We start from the raw sequence: 17888 nt of genomic DNA on the forward strand, positions 1-17888 counted from the left end.
ATTTTTGCTTCCCTTAGAAATTTTTTATGTACAACTATTTGAGATATTAAATAGTTGTCCATTTGTTTTTTGTGTTGTTTCTAATGTAAGATAACTAAAAATGAAAAATAAATTCATTTAATGTAACTGTAAAATTTTGATGGTAAAAGTAACATTATTTTTTAATAATAGAACTCCTCATATCTAGGGATAACTTATCTTTTACCGCTAGTACAAATATGACATGTGTACTATTTTGTTTAGTTTTAAAAATATTTTTATAGAAAATAATTAATTAGGATATATGCCATGATTTTATTGGTTGAAAAATATAATTTATCTCCTTATACTAGAACATATATTATTCTCCATTTTTTATTTGGTCACCCTTTTGGGATGTTGGAAACTGATACATTAAGAATTGAAAACAAAAACAAACAAAAAAAGCTACTGACCCCATAAATTTATTGAACAGTGATTTATTCCAGTCTAGGGAACCTACAAGAAGGATATTCTTAGAGACTAGAGGCCTCATTCATGGCCATTAAATTGAAAATGTAACAGAGAAAGTAAAGTTTCAAGACATCTTTTTAGTATATTTGGCTCTTAAATACATTTTATCCATTAAATTTTAGTTTTGGTTCTTAAGAGATTAAAACTAAACTTCTAAAACATTTTAATATCTCCATCAATAAAATGTTTCACAGATTAAAATTAGTTTGAGAGGGATATTCACACACTTATACCAAACATTAAAAAAACAACTAAATTTTCCAGATTAAGCTATGGTACCATGGTTCTTTCATTCATTGAGAAAACTGAGTGTGAATGTCCAAATTGATGTAATCAATTATGCAATGGCTGGACCTTCGGGCCTTGCAATTGGTCCAAGACACAGTGACTACAGGTGAGCATGACTCGACCCTACTTACTCATCCGGTACGGCTTGATGCTGATCAAAGCTGAATAGGATCGGGTTGGGTCTAGTCTAGGGTGGGTTTAGGTTCAAAAAATAGATTCAGTCAATATTTAGGGTCAGGTAGGGATCAAGCATGACTCGGTCCGTCGCATGGTCACTCAGTCATCATGTTTGCATGTGTTTCTAAATATGTAGAGAGTAATGATGTCATTTTGGTCGAAAGTATCAATTATTCTTTAATTGTTTCACAATATATACATGATTAATAATATATATACATATATCATTTTATATATCAAACTACATATTTATAATAATAAATAATATTGAGAAGTCTTTATCTAAAATGAGTATGCATTATATTTAGTCGGATCTAGAGTCGGGTCGGGTTTAATGGTTGTCCTGGACATTATTTAGTGTCAGGTTAGCTTCGGGTCTACGGCCGAGTCCGGGTTCAAAAAATGACCTGACCAATATTTGGGGTCGGTAAGGACAAGCCTTAACCCGGCCTATGCTCACCCCTAATAGTGACACACCATGTTATAGCACCTGACTTTGGGTTATCCAAGTTGTCACTTATGTATGTACTAAGAATTAAGGGTGAGCATAGGCAGGGTTGAGACAGGTTAAGGTTTGTTCTTACCCGACCCTAAATATTGATCAGGTCATTTTTTGAACCCGACCCTACATTCGAAGCTTATCCGACCCTTAATATTGAATGGGTTAGCCTTTAAACCCGACCCGATTAAATATAAAGCGCACTCATTTTAGATAAAAATTTCTCATTATTATTTATTATTATGAATATATAATTTGACATATAAAATGATATATGCAATATTATATATATATATTATTAACCACATATATGATTAAAAATTAGATAATCACTGATATTTTCACCCAAAATGTATCATTATTTTGTACACATTTGAGTAGAAATACATACAAACAAGATGAGTAAATTACCATGGGACGGGACGGGCCGAATCATGTTTGGTCATTACTGACCCTAAATATTGACTGAGTCTATTTTTGAACCCAAAACCCGACTCCATACCCAATCAAACCCAACCCTATTTAGGCTCGATCATGATTGTGTCGTGCCGGGTGAGCGGGTAAGGCTGGGTCCTGCTCACCCCTACTAAGAATACTTGACTTTGTTTGGGAGTCTAGTTTCGGAGGGAAAGGGAAAGGAAGAGATGAGATAAGATGCTTTGAAAAGTCTATCTCTTATTTGGGAGTTGGATGAAAGAGATGAGAAGCCTTTGAAGAGTTTCTAAAGCCCTATAAAATCTTTCATGTATCTATTTTCTTAGTTCCCTCAATTTGAAATTTTTCTAGTGAGAAAATGTCAAAATATCTAAATGTAATTAATAAAATAATATAAATTATATTATTGTACATTTTTTAATTATTAATTATATTTTTTAAGAAAAAAAGTATTCTTGCATTATTATTACTTTTCGGTTCTTTCATCTAAACTTTACAATTTCAAACAAGTGTGACAATTTTTCCCCCTTCTCTTCCTCCTCGTCTTTACCTTTTGATCTCTTTCTTTCATTTCTATCGATCATAACCTTAAAGTTTTAAGTATATAAAGAAGAAAACAAAGGTCACAATGCCTTAACTAGAAGAAACTTTGTAAAGCTTGAAATTTGATTGTATACGTCAAGCTAACCAAGATAGTGGTCCCTTGCACGCAATCAAACGATCCATATCTTTTACTATATATCCAAATAACATAAATAGACATCACATATTCACATGGATGGTTAAGGCCATGTAATAAGTTATAACATATATTTAATACAAACTAAACTAGGAAGTTCATTAAATTTTTTTGGTAGAAGGGGTACTAAAAAAAGTATAGAGGAAAATACACACGGTAAAGAATGCATCAACTTTAAGAATTATTTATAGTGGATTTTGCATATTGTCAAACGAATAAGGAAAACTTGGTAATCAAACTCAAATTTCCAATTTTTATTCAACCTTTTCAAAATATTCCCATGTGACATTATTTTGGAATTTTAGTTTTTTCTTCAACATTTTGTAGTGTAAATGTACCCACTAACTAATGCTAAGATATACAAATTTTATGATGCCGATTTTACCTTTAACAACATATAATAAAAAGAGGTTAAGATAAACAATATGCATCACATAGCTGTGTTAGATACGTAGTCAACATAAGTCTCTTTTTTAATTCCATTTGATGATGCTTGTGAAAGCAATTTATTGTTCATGAACTTAGTTGGATCTAATAATTGTAGATAGAAACTAGAAAGAACATGCATCAAACATTTAATAACATGTATTTAAAAAGAGAACGTACATCACCGACAAATGGAACTAAGCTATTGTTTTTTCAATTTTAAAATTTGATTGGAACACTACTACAATATGCATCAAGCTTGCATCGTATGCATCCCATTGATTGACACTAATCTTCATTATAATTAATATATTCTTATACTTTTAATTGTATTAATTTCGTTACTAATAATTGCTTTGAGCATGCAGCAAATTGACCATAATATAGGATATAAGAGGACTAATTTAAGAAGCTCTATGTACTACATGAAAACAACGCCGCATATTTTCAATAATGAAAGAAAAATAATTCAACTGTAACAATATATAAATTCAAGATTTTCATACTAATTACCCACGAAACATGCATAATAAATACCCAAAAATGTGTTTTTTAATTATTTAATTTTTCACGTATCCCATGATTCATTGTATGTACTAGAGTATATCATATTTTGGTAAATTAATCATTTTATCCTTACAATTTACCTCGTTTTTTCAATAGGTCCTTATAGTTTGACATTTTAATTAGGTTTATATACTTTGAGAGCAACTTACATAGGTCCTGACTCTCCTGAGTATGATAAGTTTCAAGGACTTTTAAAAAATATAATTAGCAAGGATAGTTAGCTAAGAAGACCTAATTTTTTTGATCCACTAATGAATTGAAGGGAAGTTTTTTTCTCCATTTTCTTTGTTCTTTTTAAGGCAGGAAAAATTATAAATAGATTAATGTATGCTGAATAGTTTTACTATTATTCACTGTAGAGCACAAGACATATAACAATCAAGGTGGCTAGTTATCAAAATAAGATATAGCCACCATTATAATCTATACAAATTTTTCTATATGAATCCACTAAATACCCCTAATAAAATTCAATGATTAATCATTTTTGTTCTTCAATTAAATAAGGTTATAAAGTATTTCATTCCATGTATCTGGAACACCAGGAAGACACCAATGGCTACAATCCATTCCTGTTGCTCCACCAAGTCCATAAATTGAAGGATGTCCATCTTTTCTAAGCAATGAGAGAGTTGTGATGTCAAGTAGTGTCACTGGTTTCTTAATTGTTCTTAATACACTCTTCAACACCGTCACTGCCGGTGGCAAACCACCCGGATATGTCGATCCAACCACCGGAGTTATTTCCCGGACACAACTCTTTGCACTTGGTTCATTCCATAGGCTGCCACTGAAATCAATGTTGTCAAATAAACACATTAGGTCATCATAATAATTAATCATTTATATATTTGGACCCAATAGTCCAAAAACTTACCACTAATTAATGCTTATATTCTTATACATACTAAAACTAAATTAGTGAATTTTTTTTATTCAACACTAATATAAACTTCTAAAATTGGTCAAATTTCAATTATGCAAAATTATTTCTTATTTTCACTTCATCTAGTTGTGATGAGGTTGCTGAGCTTTCTCTCTACCTCTCTATTGAATAAGATAATTTGCTAAATTTCTTTTTGAATTGAGTTTTGAATAATAGGAATATAAAATAAAGGGTAATGCTCCTTTTATATCATTTTCTTGCGAGTTTCCTCTCTTTATTAGATAAGATAAGTTGTTAAACTTCTTTTCAAGTTGAATTTTTTTGATCGGTGATTCATTTAATAAATAAGTAAATAATGAGTATTAAGAAAACAAGTAATACTCTTATCTCTAAAGACATTACACAATACAACTAAGATAACTAGAAGGGCTCCAAACCCATTCCATATATGTTTTATTTTTTATTTTTGAGATATTAAAACTAAAACAAACACACTTACCAAATTACATTTTCTTAATGTAATAGGAGTAACTAAAAAGAACTAAAAGATAGAGTGCAAGCAATAATATTCCAAAAATGAATGTTATTTATTTTTTTGCTACTTACTTGTAGTGAGATGGGGAAATCCCTTGAAAGAAAACCTTTACTTTTGCAGGGTCAATGTTAGCATCTACCCATGCACCCCATGTCTTCAGTGCTTTTTCAAAAGCTTCCATTCTATCCATGTCTTTCATAATTTCACTTCCTTCTTGAATATAATCCCATCTGGAAAAAAAACCATTCACCATAAACACATTTAATAACAAAAAAATGTAAAACTATGAATAAATAATTAATAGTTGTTAAAGAAATAGTTAATGAATTTACGGTTGAGTAGGTCCTCTACGTGACCACCAATGCCATGTGTTAAATATAAGCATATCAATTCCTCTCCATAATTTACTTCCTTCTATTGAATCAAGCTTTAAGACCCTTCCAATATCTTCTCGAACAACATCTACTAGGTACACGTTTCTATCTAGCATTATTTTCACATTATATTCCTGCAAAAAAAAAATTAAAACAAGAACATATATAATTTAGATCCCATAAGAAAATGATGGAATAGTCAGTTTAGTTTTAATTTATTGTAACTGTGAAGTTTTTTTTTTCATAATTGTAAAATTAAAATGATTATTATAGAAAACAAATTTTCGGTAATGGAATCTAGCTACTTTATAACATTTTGTACTAATAGAATATTACAAATAAATCCATCTAATAATCTAGAATGTATTTTGTACAATTAACTGATAAGTTACACAATTAACTAATAATAAGTTAGGTGAAAACCTGAAGTTAGCTAAAAACTTTTAGTTAGTTAGGAGTTAAAAGCTAGAAAAATAGGTTAAGTGGTCAAAAATTCAATGACACTCACACATACTAAATGAAAAGTCAGTAAACCATAACTTATTAATCATAAACTACTTCAAGTAGTTTTTTAAATAGGAGCGGCTTGTAACTTATTAAAATAATTTCATTTATCAGTATAACTTATTTTTTATTAAATATAAGCTAATAATAGAATAGTTATAAATATTTGCTTGAAAGTACTTATCAAAATATCCTCACAATATTGGGCAACTACAAATACATTGATAAGATGAAAAGAGAAGAAAGTTTTGGTATGAGTGATAAAGATAAGAAAAAAGGATGACTATCTGAAGATTCTGGCCTTTAAATTCTGAAAGCAGCTTCACTCCAAGATAAGATATATCAATAAAATTTTGTCATAAGACCTCATTAAATCTTAAAACTGATTAAAAAATTAGGAGTTCGATTTTTTAGAACGACACTTGTTAGAAAAGACAGTCACAACATCGAAAGATATTAATTTCTTACCCTTAAGGTAAAAGGATATGCTTAGTAATACAAAAAAAAATCTAGTTAAGATATAGCAAAGCAGTGGGGCTTGTAAGTTGATGGGGACCAAAGTGTGAAAATGGAAGCCAATTAGAATAATAGCCAATGTGAAGGTAGCTACTTGCACAAGTTACTTATGGCTATGGACAAGTAAAGGGGACCACTTATCACTTAACTATTTGTAATTTAATTCACATTGTCCATACCCCTGCAAACTCAACACCACCATCATTTAAAGAAAAGATTCTTTTTCCTACACTTTACTAATCATAAGTCAGATAACATAATTATCATCAGCATCACCCAAAAAAAAATTGTTTATTTAAACAAATCATAATTTAACATGTTATAACTTCATTTTGTTTCTTTCGTTAAAAAAGTTAAATATGGACAACATATATATTCCCTGTATTAACATAGAGCATGATACAATAACATTTATAATAAATAATAAGTGTAATGTTTATACATCATCGCAATAATGATTTATATATAATCATATTTAAAAATCAATAATAAATAAAAATAGATAACATATGATGATACAATAATAATTTATAAATCTCTTAATTTTAGTTGCATACATCATTTTTGTTGGTAAAATGTTTAGAGTAATAGATTGATACCGTAAATGTAAATATAGAAACATCTGTGACTCTGTCCAAAGTGTAAGTGGAATCAGGTAGTGATGAGTGAAGCATGCAAGTCAGAGATTGCCATTGATTTCGGCTCAGTGAATCTCCAACGAACATAATGCTCTTTCCTCTCATCTTCTCCAGAAAATCTAGCGCATTAAATCTGCACTCCTTAATTCAAATATGAAATAAATAAAAAAATACGAACACACTACAATTATTGGCATAGTAAAATCATGTTTAAAAGATAACATAATAAAGATAAAATCATGTATAAAAGAAGAGAACGTTAACCATTGTCATTTGGTTTATGACACTATATAAGGTATCAAACGTAAAAAAGTGTATAAAAAAACCATTATTCAATTTCCCAGAACAAATTTTTCCTTCCAAAAAAAAGTGCCAAGACAGGTCTCCAAGTCTATATGGACATAATCAAAATATATTATATCAATTGAAAAATTTAATATTCATAATTTTTTTATTTTAATTGATTTAGGACAGTTTTGAGGATATGTTTTAACACAATAAATTCTTATCCAATATAAAGGACAAAGGAAGCCGAGAACCATGCTTATTAAACTAGTTAGACTTTTTTATATCAATGAAGAACAAGTATAGCATACACAATGTTTAAAAACATATTTCATTATTACTGAAGAGAATATATTATCAAAATCCAAATATACAATATTTCTTAAAAAAAATCTAAATATATTGGTATGATGTTTGTTACATTCTCACAAATCTAAATCCAAACATATTGGTATGAAAATCTAGAATGCACTTTTTTCCTAAACAGCTGCTAAAGTGGTTTGTCTGTTACACATGAATCTGCGGCTGCCAACCCTATGCCAAACATTCGGGTACCTCTAGTTTCCCGCTAATAATGTCTTTTCATGTTTTAACAAAATTTCTCCATTATTTTACTGGCTTGAATGATGAGAGTACATCTGCTGTCCCACACTTTGTACTACTTTATATATCATGAGTGTATGATTGATCAGAAAAATACTTAATAATTAAATTTTAACTTAAATATATTTTTTTGACACATGAAATGGCACAAAGTATGGGACAAAAAATATGTGTGGCACAAAGTGTATCCTGGAATGATAGGATTATATCCTAAAGGTCACGTATCATAATCTTCCTTATATTTCATATACTCATAAGGATGAAGTTCTATCTTCTTGGATAATGAAGAGTCTGATACTTAGTAAATATTATGAAATATTTAAAATAAAATAATATTAAAAATTATGGAAGCTAATGATCACAGAATCTCATCCTAAGTGCAAAAGTTTTTTAGACAAATATTTATACTAGTAACTTTTGTTATTAAGTAACGATTATATATGTATTATTTATATTTAAAAGTTGATAATAATTAAAAAGTATAATATATATTTATTATTAGTATAAAAAGATTTATGTATAATCAATATATTATTCATATTATTGGAAGATTGAAAAAAAGTGTATGGTAGAAAGAGGTGAATGATAAGAACCTGACTAAGTTGCAGGCAAGTGGCTGCCATCTATAGTGAGTGTACATGAGATCTGGCCGTCCATTCCCTTCGCACCTGAACTCTCTCTCTATGAATGGACACGTGTCAGGCTGATAAAGTGGATACAAATCTTCATCCTTAACCCATGTACCCTTGAACAAATCACATTCACCAAAACCCAAACCCTTTCCCTTCACTCTTATCACAGCAATGAAGAGATGATGAATAACAAAGAAGAGAACAAAACCAGAGAAGAAATTGTACATACCCATTTTCTCAAAATCTCTCTCTTTCTTTCTCTAATGTGATAAGAGAGAAAGAGAGAGTTGGTTTAAGGTAATGGGGAAAAGGAACTAAAAAGGAGGAGCTTTTGTTTGTCTATGTTGGCATTTAAGCACTACAACTCTTAGGATTTATATAGGACTTTGCTGCATGTATTTATTCATACATATAGGGACATTCTTGGAAGAGTCATTTTTGTGAATATGTTATTCCCGACTATTATCTTGGAAGAGAGTTATTGTTTTTTAATGGGTAAGTGTTATAATATTAATAGAAAATGATATATTTTTCTACTAATTATCATATCTATAAGAAAGTGACATTATCATAAGATGATACTATTTATTTATAGATTTAATATGTATGCACTGACAGTATAAGTGTTTTTACACTGTCAATGATTCATCTATCATTGATTTGTTAACTATCATTGACTCTTAAACAAAAGTAATACAAATCAATGGTGGGTGATGAGCTCACAGTGTAAAAAACTTTACACTGTCAGTGCACAGATTTTAAACTCTTTATTTATTAGTGAGTTATTGATTAATAAGTGACATATGTCGCTTTCTTGTGAGTTTAATATTACACTACGACGATTTAATCCAATGATGTAACATTACTCGATATTAATATTTTTGTTATTAGTGGTAATTAAACCTTCAACCCCATTTCCTCTATTTCTTAAATTTCTCCCAAGTTTATTTATTTCGAAATATATAGATGTTTAATATGTTTTGGGTTATGATGTGATAACAGCTATATAATTAATGCTATGTATCAACATCTATGGAATAATTGAAACTTGAGGGATTGTACTTGCCAACTTAGGGAGGTGAAACTTGATATTCATTGTCTGTTATTTGATTCCAAGAAATGGAAACAAAAAAATCGGTGGTTGTTGCCACATGGTGGGGACTATTGGTTAGATTTAACTCATAGATTAAGAGAAAAACATAGAGATGTACTTGAAAAATACAGAAGATATTTGCATCGTCTTTAAGGTATTTGGTAGAAGAGATCTTTGGTATTCATTAATAAAATAATTACTAAAAATATTTTTTAATAATTGCTAATAAAAAATTAATTGTAATATTATTATTAATAGAATAATAAAAAATATTTTATTTAATAAATGATAATAAAAATTACATTTTTAAATATTAATAAAAATAATAATTAGATAATAACATAAATGAAATTTTATCAGCTTGACTAACGCTTTATCATATCTTCATTTTCCACCTTGAATTGAGAAGTCAATTCCCAATCAATGTATTATCTTTCCTGTTGATTCTATTTAATCAAATTAAAATAATTACTTTTAAATACTTTTAATCATGTAATTAATATATTTAATGTAATTTTAATAGCTTGTGACTTGTATCATATCTTCATTTATGTTCTTCAGGGAGGAAGTTGGCTCACAACCAATATATTATTTGTTATTGATTCCATTTAATCAAATTAAAATAATTAGTTTTAGAGTAAATTATAATGATATCCTTTAATTTTAGTAAAATTTTATTTACAAATTACCTCATCTTTTTGTACCTACACAAATTATATCTATTTATATTCATACATTACACTAATTTCTCATGCATGAGAAATACATGTGATATTTTACACAAAAAAGTGATGAATGTCATTCAATTAAGAAAAATACGATATAATGTAAAGATAAGTCCAAATAATATAAGATTCAATATATTTTTATTATTTTTGGTTCGTTATAAAATACATCAACAACTCTTTGAGAATATTGATTAAATCATTGTTATACTACTGTAACAAACCAAAAATATTAAAGAGATATTGACTCTTATACAATTTGGATTTGTCTCAATAATACCATATTTTATTTAACTTAATTATATTTATTACACTTTTGTTTAAAAAATTATACTTATCTCTACTATAGAAATTGTCATTATAATGTATATATATAAATTATGATATATGATTTATTTAATTTCACTAAAATTTAGGAGGTGTAAATAATTTACTCTTCCTCTTAAATACTTTTAATCACATAACTAGTGAATTTAATGAAATTTTAATATATAATCACGACTCTTATCATATCTTATTTTATGCTCTTGAAATGAAAATTAAATTAAAAATAGTCACTTATAAAAGCTCAAAATTCTAGATACTAATATTAAAAATTAAATACATGTTAAATATAAAATATATTAATTATTACTTTTTACTTCCAATTTTGCCTATCAATTATTTATATAGATTTAGGATTTATTAGAATATTAGTTTCTTCAGTTCATTATTATGAAAATAATATAATATACACTTTTATAATATTTTTACATAATAAATTTATTTTCGATTATGGTATCAAGTTTATTATAAGTTTTAGTTTAGATACATGAACTTAAACACATATAAAATATATTTTAATAGTAACTAATATATTTAATATCAAATAAAGCTATATTAAAAAAATATGGACGATTATTCATTACCATATTTAAAATATAATCTAAAATTGAATGGAATTGATTCAAAAGAAGTAAATAATACATGAATTTAAAAATAAGTATATTTACTATAAAGTAAAACCTTTAATAAATTGTTTAATGCAGGTGACATCAAGAGGCTCATAAAAGAGACCCAATCTAATGGAGATTTTAACCCCATGCGTAAAGGCCCAACCAATGTAGGACACAAGGACCACTCAACCCCACGTATTAATGCAGTAGCACCCAAGTAATCATTTAATGAAACATGTATAGTGATATATAGTATACAGTATTTCATCATCCTATTAGTAAAGAACTAATTATTTTAGTTGTGTGATTATTTCTCTCAATAAACATAATTCGCAGAAATTAGATTTTAGACCTTCTAATTATTTTAGGGATATAATGAATCCTTACACAATTAGACTAACACTTAGTTTTTCCTATTGAGTATAATACATTGTAATTCAATAGCTTAGACATTAGAAAATAGATTGGGCCTTGTATAATGAGTAATTGGGCTTGTAGTTGAAACTTACTATAAATAGCAGAAGTGGTTGTTAATCAACCACCATCAATTTCCACTTTTAAAACTACACTATTCATCATCTTCTATCATCTCCTAATTTCCTCACTATTTTCCTTTTCTTTCTTTCACACCATTCAAATTACAAGTTCTAATAGTGGGATCAAGAGCCATACAATCAAGGAACATGTGGTGGAGCCCTTCAACGATTCAAGGAGATTCAGTGGTAGAAAGTCCACAGTGGGCAAGGATTAAGAGTCAACTCAAACGAATTGAGAAATTACAACCTCAAATGGATTCAATATGAATCTACCCATTCTTAATGGGAATAACTTTGATCACTAGTACATCAAAATGAAGGTTATTTTTGAATTTGAAGAATGTTTAGATATTGTGCAACTAGGGGTTCAAGAAATTGAGGAGAACTCAACTGAAGCGGAGAAACTGGAATTCAGAGATGCAAATAAAAGATACTGTAAGACAACTTTCTTAATACATCAATGTGTGGATCATGTCAATTTCGAAAAGATCTCTACAAAAACATCATCGAAGGAAGCTTGGGAAATTCTAGACAAATGTTATTCTGGTGGGGTGAAGGTGAAGAAAGTAAGGCTGCAAATGATGCGCAAGCAATATGAGTTGTTGCAAATGGAAGACCAAGAAACCATAGCAGATTACTTCACAAGAATTCGTACTTTGACCAATGTAATGAGAAGCCGTGGTGAAAGAATACCAGAACAAAGTATTATAGAGAAGATCTTGAGAACACTCTCTACCAAATTTGACAATGTTGTTGTTGAAATTGAAGAATCAAAAGACCTTGAAATTCTTAAAATTGATGAGTTACAAGGTTCACTTAAGGAACATGAGCATAGATTTTTGAGAGGATGTCAGATAGACAATCTCAGCAAGCTCTAAGTGTTCAGTTCAAGAAGAAAAAGAACTTTGAGCATTTTGACAAACACAACAAGGACAATGGCAAGTGGAATTCAGGGAAGAAGGTTGAGGAAGAGAAGCTAAACAACACTATAAAGGATTTCCAAGGAGCAACTCAACTGACTTAAATCATTATGTTGAGTCAGGGAATGCCAAGAAAGGAAATCATAAGTTCAGTGGAAATAAGAAGAGGGACAAAAGCAAAATCTAATGCTTTAATTGCAAAAGATGGGGCCGTTTTGCATCAAAATATAAACTCAGGATGAGGGGTAAGGATGCAGAAGCCAGTCTAGCCAAAGAAGAAGACTCAGATGAAGAGGTCTTGTTGGCGGTAGAAGGAGATGTTTCTGATTTGAAGATAAGAAGCTTAGATGAGAAACTGCTAATGGTCACTACAAAAAATGATCAACAACTCTCATCCAACAATTGGTACCTAGACACAAGATGCTCAAATCATATGACTGGGCATAAGGAATGGTTCATGTCCTTTGATGACTTTGTGAAGACAAGGGTAAAGTTTGTAGATGATAGTTACATCATCACAAAAGGAATTGGTAGGGTAGTGATAAGAAGGAAATATGGAACAACCTCATATATCTCAAATGTACTCTATGTGCCAAAGATGAAAAACAACTTGATAAGCTTGGGCCAACTACTTGAAAAGGGGTACAAAATGAGGATGAAAGGCATGATGTTGAAGGTTTTCAACAAGAAGAGTGTTCTCATCTTAAAGTCACCTCTTTCACATAACAGGACATTCAAGATTAGCATCAATCTTGGTGACAATAGATGTCTAGAGACCATAGCTCAAGAGACATGGACATGACACCAAAGACTTGGTCCTTTGAATTTCAGAAGCTTAGAAATGCTAAGCCAAGAAAGATTGGTAATTGGATTACCTAACATGAAGACTCTAACTGAATTGTGTGAGGAATGTATCACAAGTAAGAAGTCCAGGAATTCATTCAAAACACAAGTACCATCTAGATCAACCAAACCATTAGAGGTAGTATATACTGATGTATGTGGGCCTCTAGAAGTTCAGTCCCTTTGAGGAAACAACTACTTTGTGACCTTAAAGAATGAGTTTACTAGAAAACTATGGATCTATTTGCTGAAGAGAAAAAAATGAAGTCTTCAACAAATTCAGAAGCTTTAAGGCATTGGCTGAAAAGCAATGTGACAATAAGATGAAGTTTCTAAGAAGTGATGGAGGGAGGAGTATGCATCTCATGAGTTTCATAACTATTGTGATAGAGAAAGCATCATTCATGAGATAGTTGCTCCCTACACCCCAACATAATGGAATAGCTAAAAAGGGTAAATTGATCTATCTTGAACATGGCAAGAAGTATGTTAAAGACAAATAAACTTCTAAATAAATTCTAGGTTGAAGCAATGGCTACTGCAACTTACATAATCAACAGATTTCCAACAAAAAGATTGAACAAAGTAACTCTAGAAGAAGTTCGGTCTGGTATTAAACCAAGTGTGAGACACCTCAAAGTGTTTAGGGCAATTCGCTACATACACATTCCTAATAACAAGAGAAGAAAGTTGGGCGATAAATGGGAGAAATTGATCTTCCTAGGATATCACTCTATTGTGCATATAAGGTCTATAATCCATATACCAATGTTATTTTATATAATAAAGATCTCAGGTTTGATGAGACACTGTCCTAGGATTGGGATTCAATTGACTCACCCTCAAATCAGATGAGCCAGATGGACATAAGCACTGCAGAAGAACTCTTATGAATGCTATAACCAGTGAAGACAATGCAGACACAAATGAGAGGCCTCAAAGACAAAGAAATATGCCAACAAGATTGAGGGATTATAAAGTCTTTTCTGATACCACAATTACATCAGATGGGGACTTAGTTCACATCGCCCTTTTAGTTGAAATGGAACCTATCTCTTTTGATCAAGCAGTCAAAGAAGTATGCTGGACTGAAGTTATAAGGGAAGAGATTAGGTCAATTGAAAAGAACAATACTTGGGAACTCACAACGCTACCCAAAGGAAAGAAGGCCATTATAGTAAAATGGGTTTACAAGTTGAAATTCAAACAAGATGGATCAGTGGCCAAGTACAAGGCCATGTTGGTTGCTAAATGGTTCTTTCAAAAGCCTGGTTTAGACTTTGATGAGGTGTTTGCATCATTTGCAAGAATAGAGACTGTAAGACTTGTGATAGCTATTGCGAGCTCAAAAAATTGGAGCTTGAGCCAAATGGATGTAAAGTCAGCATTCTTGAATGGTCCATTGGACAAGGAAATGTTTGTGTCACAACCTCTAGGCTTTGAGGTTCCTAGTCAAGAACAAAAGGTCTACAAGCTAAACAAGGCACTCTATGGGCTGAGACAAGCCCCCAAGGCATGGAAATAAAGGATAGATGACTTCCTTATGAAACAAGGTCTCCTCAGATGCACTAGTGAACATGAAATCTACATAAAAGGCTCACCTACAGAAACATCAGTAATAATATGCTTGTATGTAGATGATCTTTTGATAATATAATGTAGAGATGAAGAGATAGAAGGCATCAAAATAAAGATGAAATCAGAGTTTGAAATGTTTGATCTGGGAACTTTGTCATTCTTCCTTGGGTTAGAATTTGTGAGATCAAGTGGAGGCATACTGATGCACCAGAAGAAATATATATCTGATGTATTAAAGAGATTTGATATGTTTGATTGCAACTCATCTCCCACACCAGTTGAAACTGGAAATGTCTTGTGCAGAGGAAGTCCAGATGAACAAACAGTTGATGCAACTCTCTCTATATGTAGATGATAGGATCATTGAGATACATATGCAACTCTAGACCAGACAAAACCTACGGAGTTGGCTTGGTTAGTAGACATATGGAAGATCCTAGACACACTCATGATTGCAGTTAAGAGAATACTTAGATACCTAAAGAGAAGCATTGCCTTTGGAGTATTGTTCCTTGTCAACAAAGACAACAAATCAAGCACAGTCTATGGTTACACTGATGCAGATTGGAGTGGAGACAAGGATGACAGAAAGAGTACCACAAAGTATTTGTTTAAACTTTGTGAAACCTCTATTAGTTGGAGCTCGAAAAAGCAGAAAGTGGTGGCACTCCCATCTTGTGAGGCTGAATATATTGCAGCCTGCCTGGATGGTTGTCAAGGATTATTGTTGCAATCTCTACTAAAAGTGTTTGGAGTATGTTGTGATGATTCAATGCTACTACTAATGGACAATAAATCTGCAATCAGTCTGGCTAAGAATCTAGTGTCACATGGTCGCAGTAAGCACATAGATACCAAGTACCACTTCCTAAGAGGTCAAGTGGAGAAAGGAAACTCAAGGCTGAAATTTTGTCCATTAGAGGAACAACAAGCAGATCTCCTAACAAAACCTTTGAAGAAGGAGAATTTCGAAAAATAGAGAAGAAGGTTAGGAGTTCTAAGTCAAGCTAGTTTGAATTAAGGGAGAATGTTGAGTATAATACCTTGTAATTCAATAGATGTTGTGCCTTGATTTTTGGTTACACGACCTTATTAGAGTCGCTATTACATTTTTCAGTAAAAAATGTAGAAAAATCTTTTGGCTCAATCACATTGGACCTTGAACTTTGATATCCAGGTTCAGGAATGATTACAGACTAGGGAAAGTATTAGCTCCCTAGTTGCCCGTTTGAACGGTACCCTTACTATATTGCATGAATTATTAACTATATGTTTACCAAAAAAGAAAATATTTTATTTTATTATTATTAGACTTTGAGGTTGTTGTGGATGATATGAATTTGTTGTCTATAAGAGATTTTTGGGATTGTGGATCCGTGATTTCATGTCTCATATGCCTATTTAAAGCTAAATTTTGACACATGTTTGAAAATGAAATCAAATCCCCTATTAACTTCCAAGACAAAGTTAATGAGATTTTGATTTTTGCTTTTAATTCAAATTCAAAACTTTGATTTGTGATATTATGATGTTTAAAATTCAAATTTAATAAAAGTCATGAATTCAAATTTAAATCATTTTTATTTTTGAACACATAAAAAATGACATTTTTTTATAGAAATCCAAAATGTTTATTTTATTTTTATTTGTTATTTTTTTGAAAAATGTCTTTTGGGCTGAAAAAATTGGATGTTCACAATAGCTTAGACATTAGGAAATAAGTTGGGCCTTGTATAATGAGTAATTGAGGTTGTAGTTGAAACTTACTATAACTAGCAGAAATGGTTGTTAATCAACAACCAGAAATTTCCACTTTTAAAATTACACTATTCATCATCTTCTATCTTCTCCTAATTTCCTCACTGCTTTTCTTTCTTTCACACCATTCAAATTGCAAGTTCTAACATTTCCAATATTTAAGTACTTGAGAAGTTAAATTAACATCCACAATTTGTATCACGAATATATTATAGTATTTTTGATTAGTTAGAACAGTTTCAGTTCCAAAATGATTTTGTCTTTAAAAGGTTGTAAAAAATGAAAATTGAATAGACTTGCTATAAAGTTGGCATGAAGGCAGAAAATTAAGAGGTAAAAAGTGGTCTCCTGCAAAGTAGATATACGAGGAGCTTGTCACACACTTATAATTTATGATTAATCAGAAAAATATTTAATAATTAAATTTTAACTTAAATATTTTTTTTTTGATCAGTCATATGTACATGAGACATAAAGTATGGGACAACAGATGTGTAGCAACGTTCTTATTCTCGTAAGTGGAAAACTATTTAAGGATTTGAACGGAAGAGTTTTAGGTCATAAAACAAACAACATTGAAAAAAATATGAAAATTAAGAAAAGATAAGTAACCAAAATCAAGAAGTGAGAAACATTCTTCCTTAGCCAGGCTAGTAATGGTGTTGCTATTCCCATTAATATCTAGTAATCAAAATATCATAGTTTGATGCCATATATACCTACTACAACATTAAAACTTCAATTGTAAAAAACCAACATAAATTGTTTTTTTTTATAAATCCATTATAGTTAAACTAATTTAAAATTGATAAAGCATTTTCATTAGGTAGTTTGATGATGGTTAGTTGTGCCATAGTGTTTCTAAATGGTGACAAGTTTCTTTAAAAAGCTAAATTGATAACAG

The 17888-nt window shown here is 30.3% G+C and overlaps 1 protein-coding gene and 1 long non-coding RNA gene across 2 annotated transcripts; one reads left to right on the top strand and one right to left on the bottom strand.

Annotated features, from left to right (window-relative positions):
- On the bottom strand, positions 3950-8968 carry LOC109348085 (protein trichome birefringence-like 41). Its single transcript, XM_019588305.1, has 5 exons — positions 8558-8968; positions 7038-7209; positions 5377-5552; positions 5116-5274; positions 3950-4413 (listed from the first exon to the last, which is right to left on the bottom strand). The coding sequence occupies exons 1-5, from the start codon at positions 8827-8829 to the stop codon at positions 4122-4124; spliced, it is 1071 nt and encodes a 356-aa protein (XP_019443850.1). The 5' UTR covers positions 8830-8968; the 3' UTR covers positions 3950-4121.
- On the top strand, positions 4422-5277 carry LOC109348086. Its single transcript, XR_002107699.1, has 2 exons — positions 4422-5027; positions 5070-5277. It is a non-coding gene; the product is annotated as an uncharacterized LOC109348086 (long non-coding RNA).

The sequence above is a fragment of the Lupinus angustifolius genome, chromosome LG05 (assembly GCF_001865875.1).
Source record: "Lupinus angustifolius cultivar Tanjil chromosome LG05, LupAngTanjil_v1.0, whole genome shotgun sequence".
NCBI classification, from domain to species: Eukaryota; Viridiplantae; Streptophyta; class Magnoliopsida; order Fabales; family Fabaceae; genus Lupinus; species Lupinus angustifolius.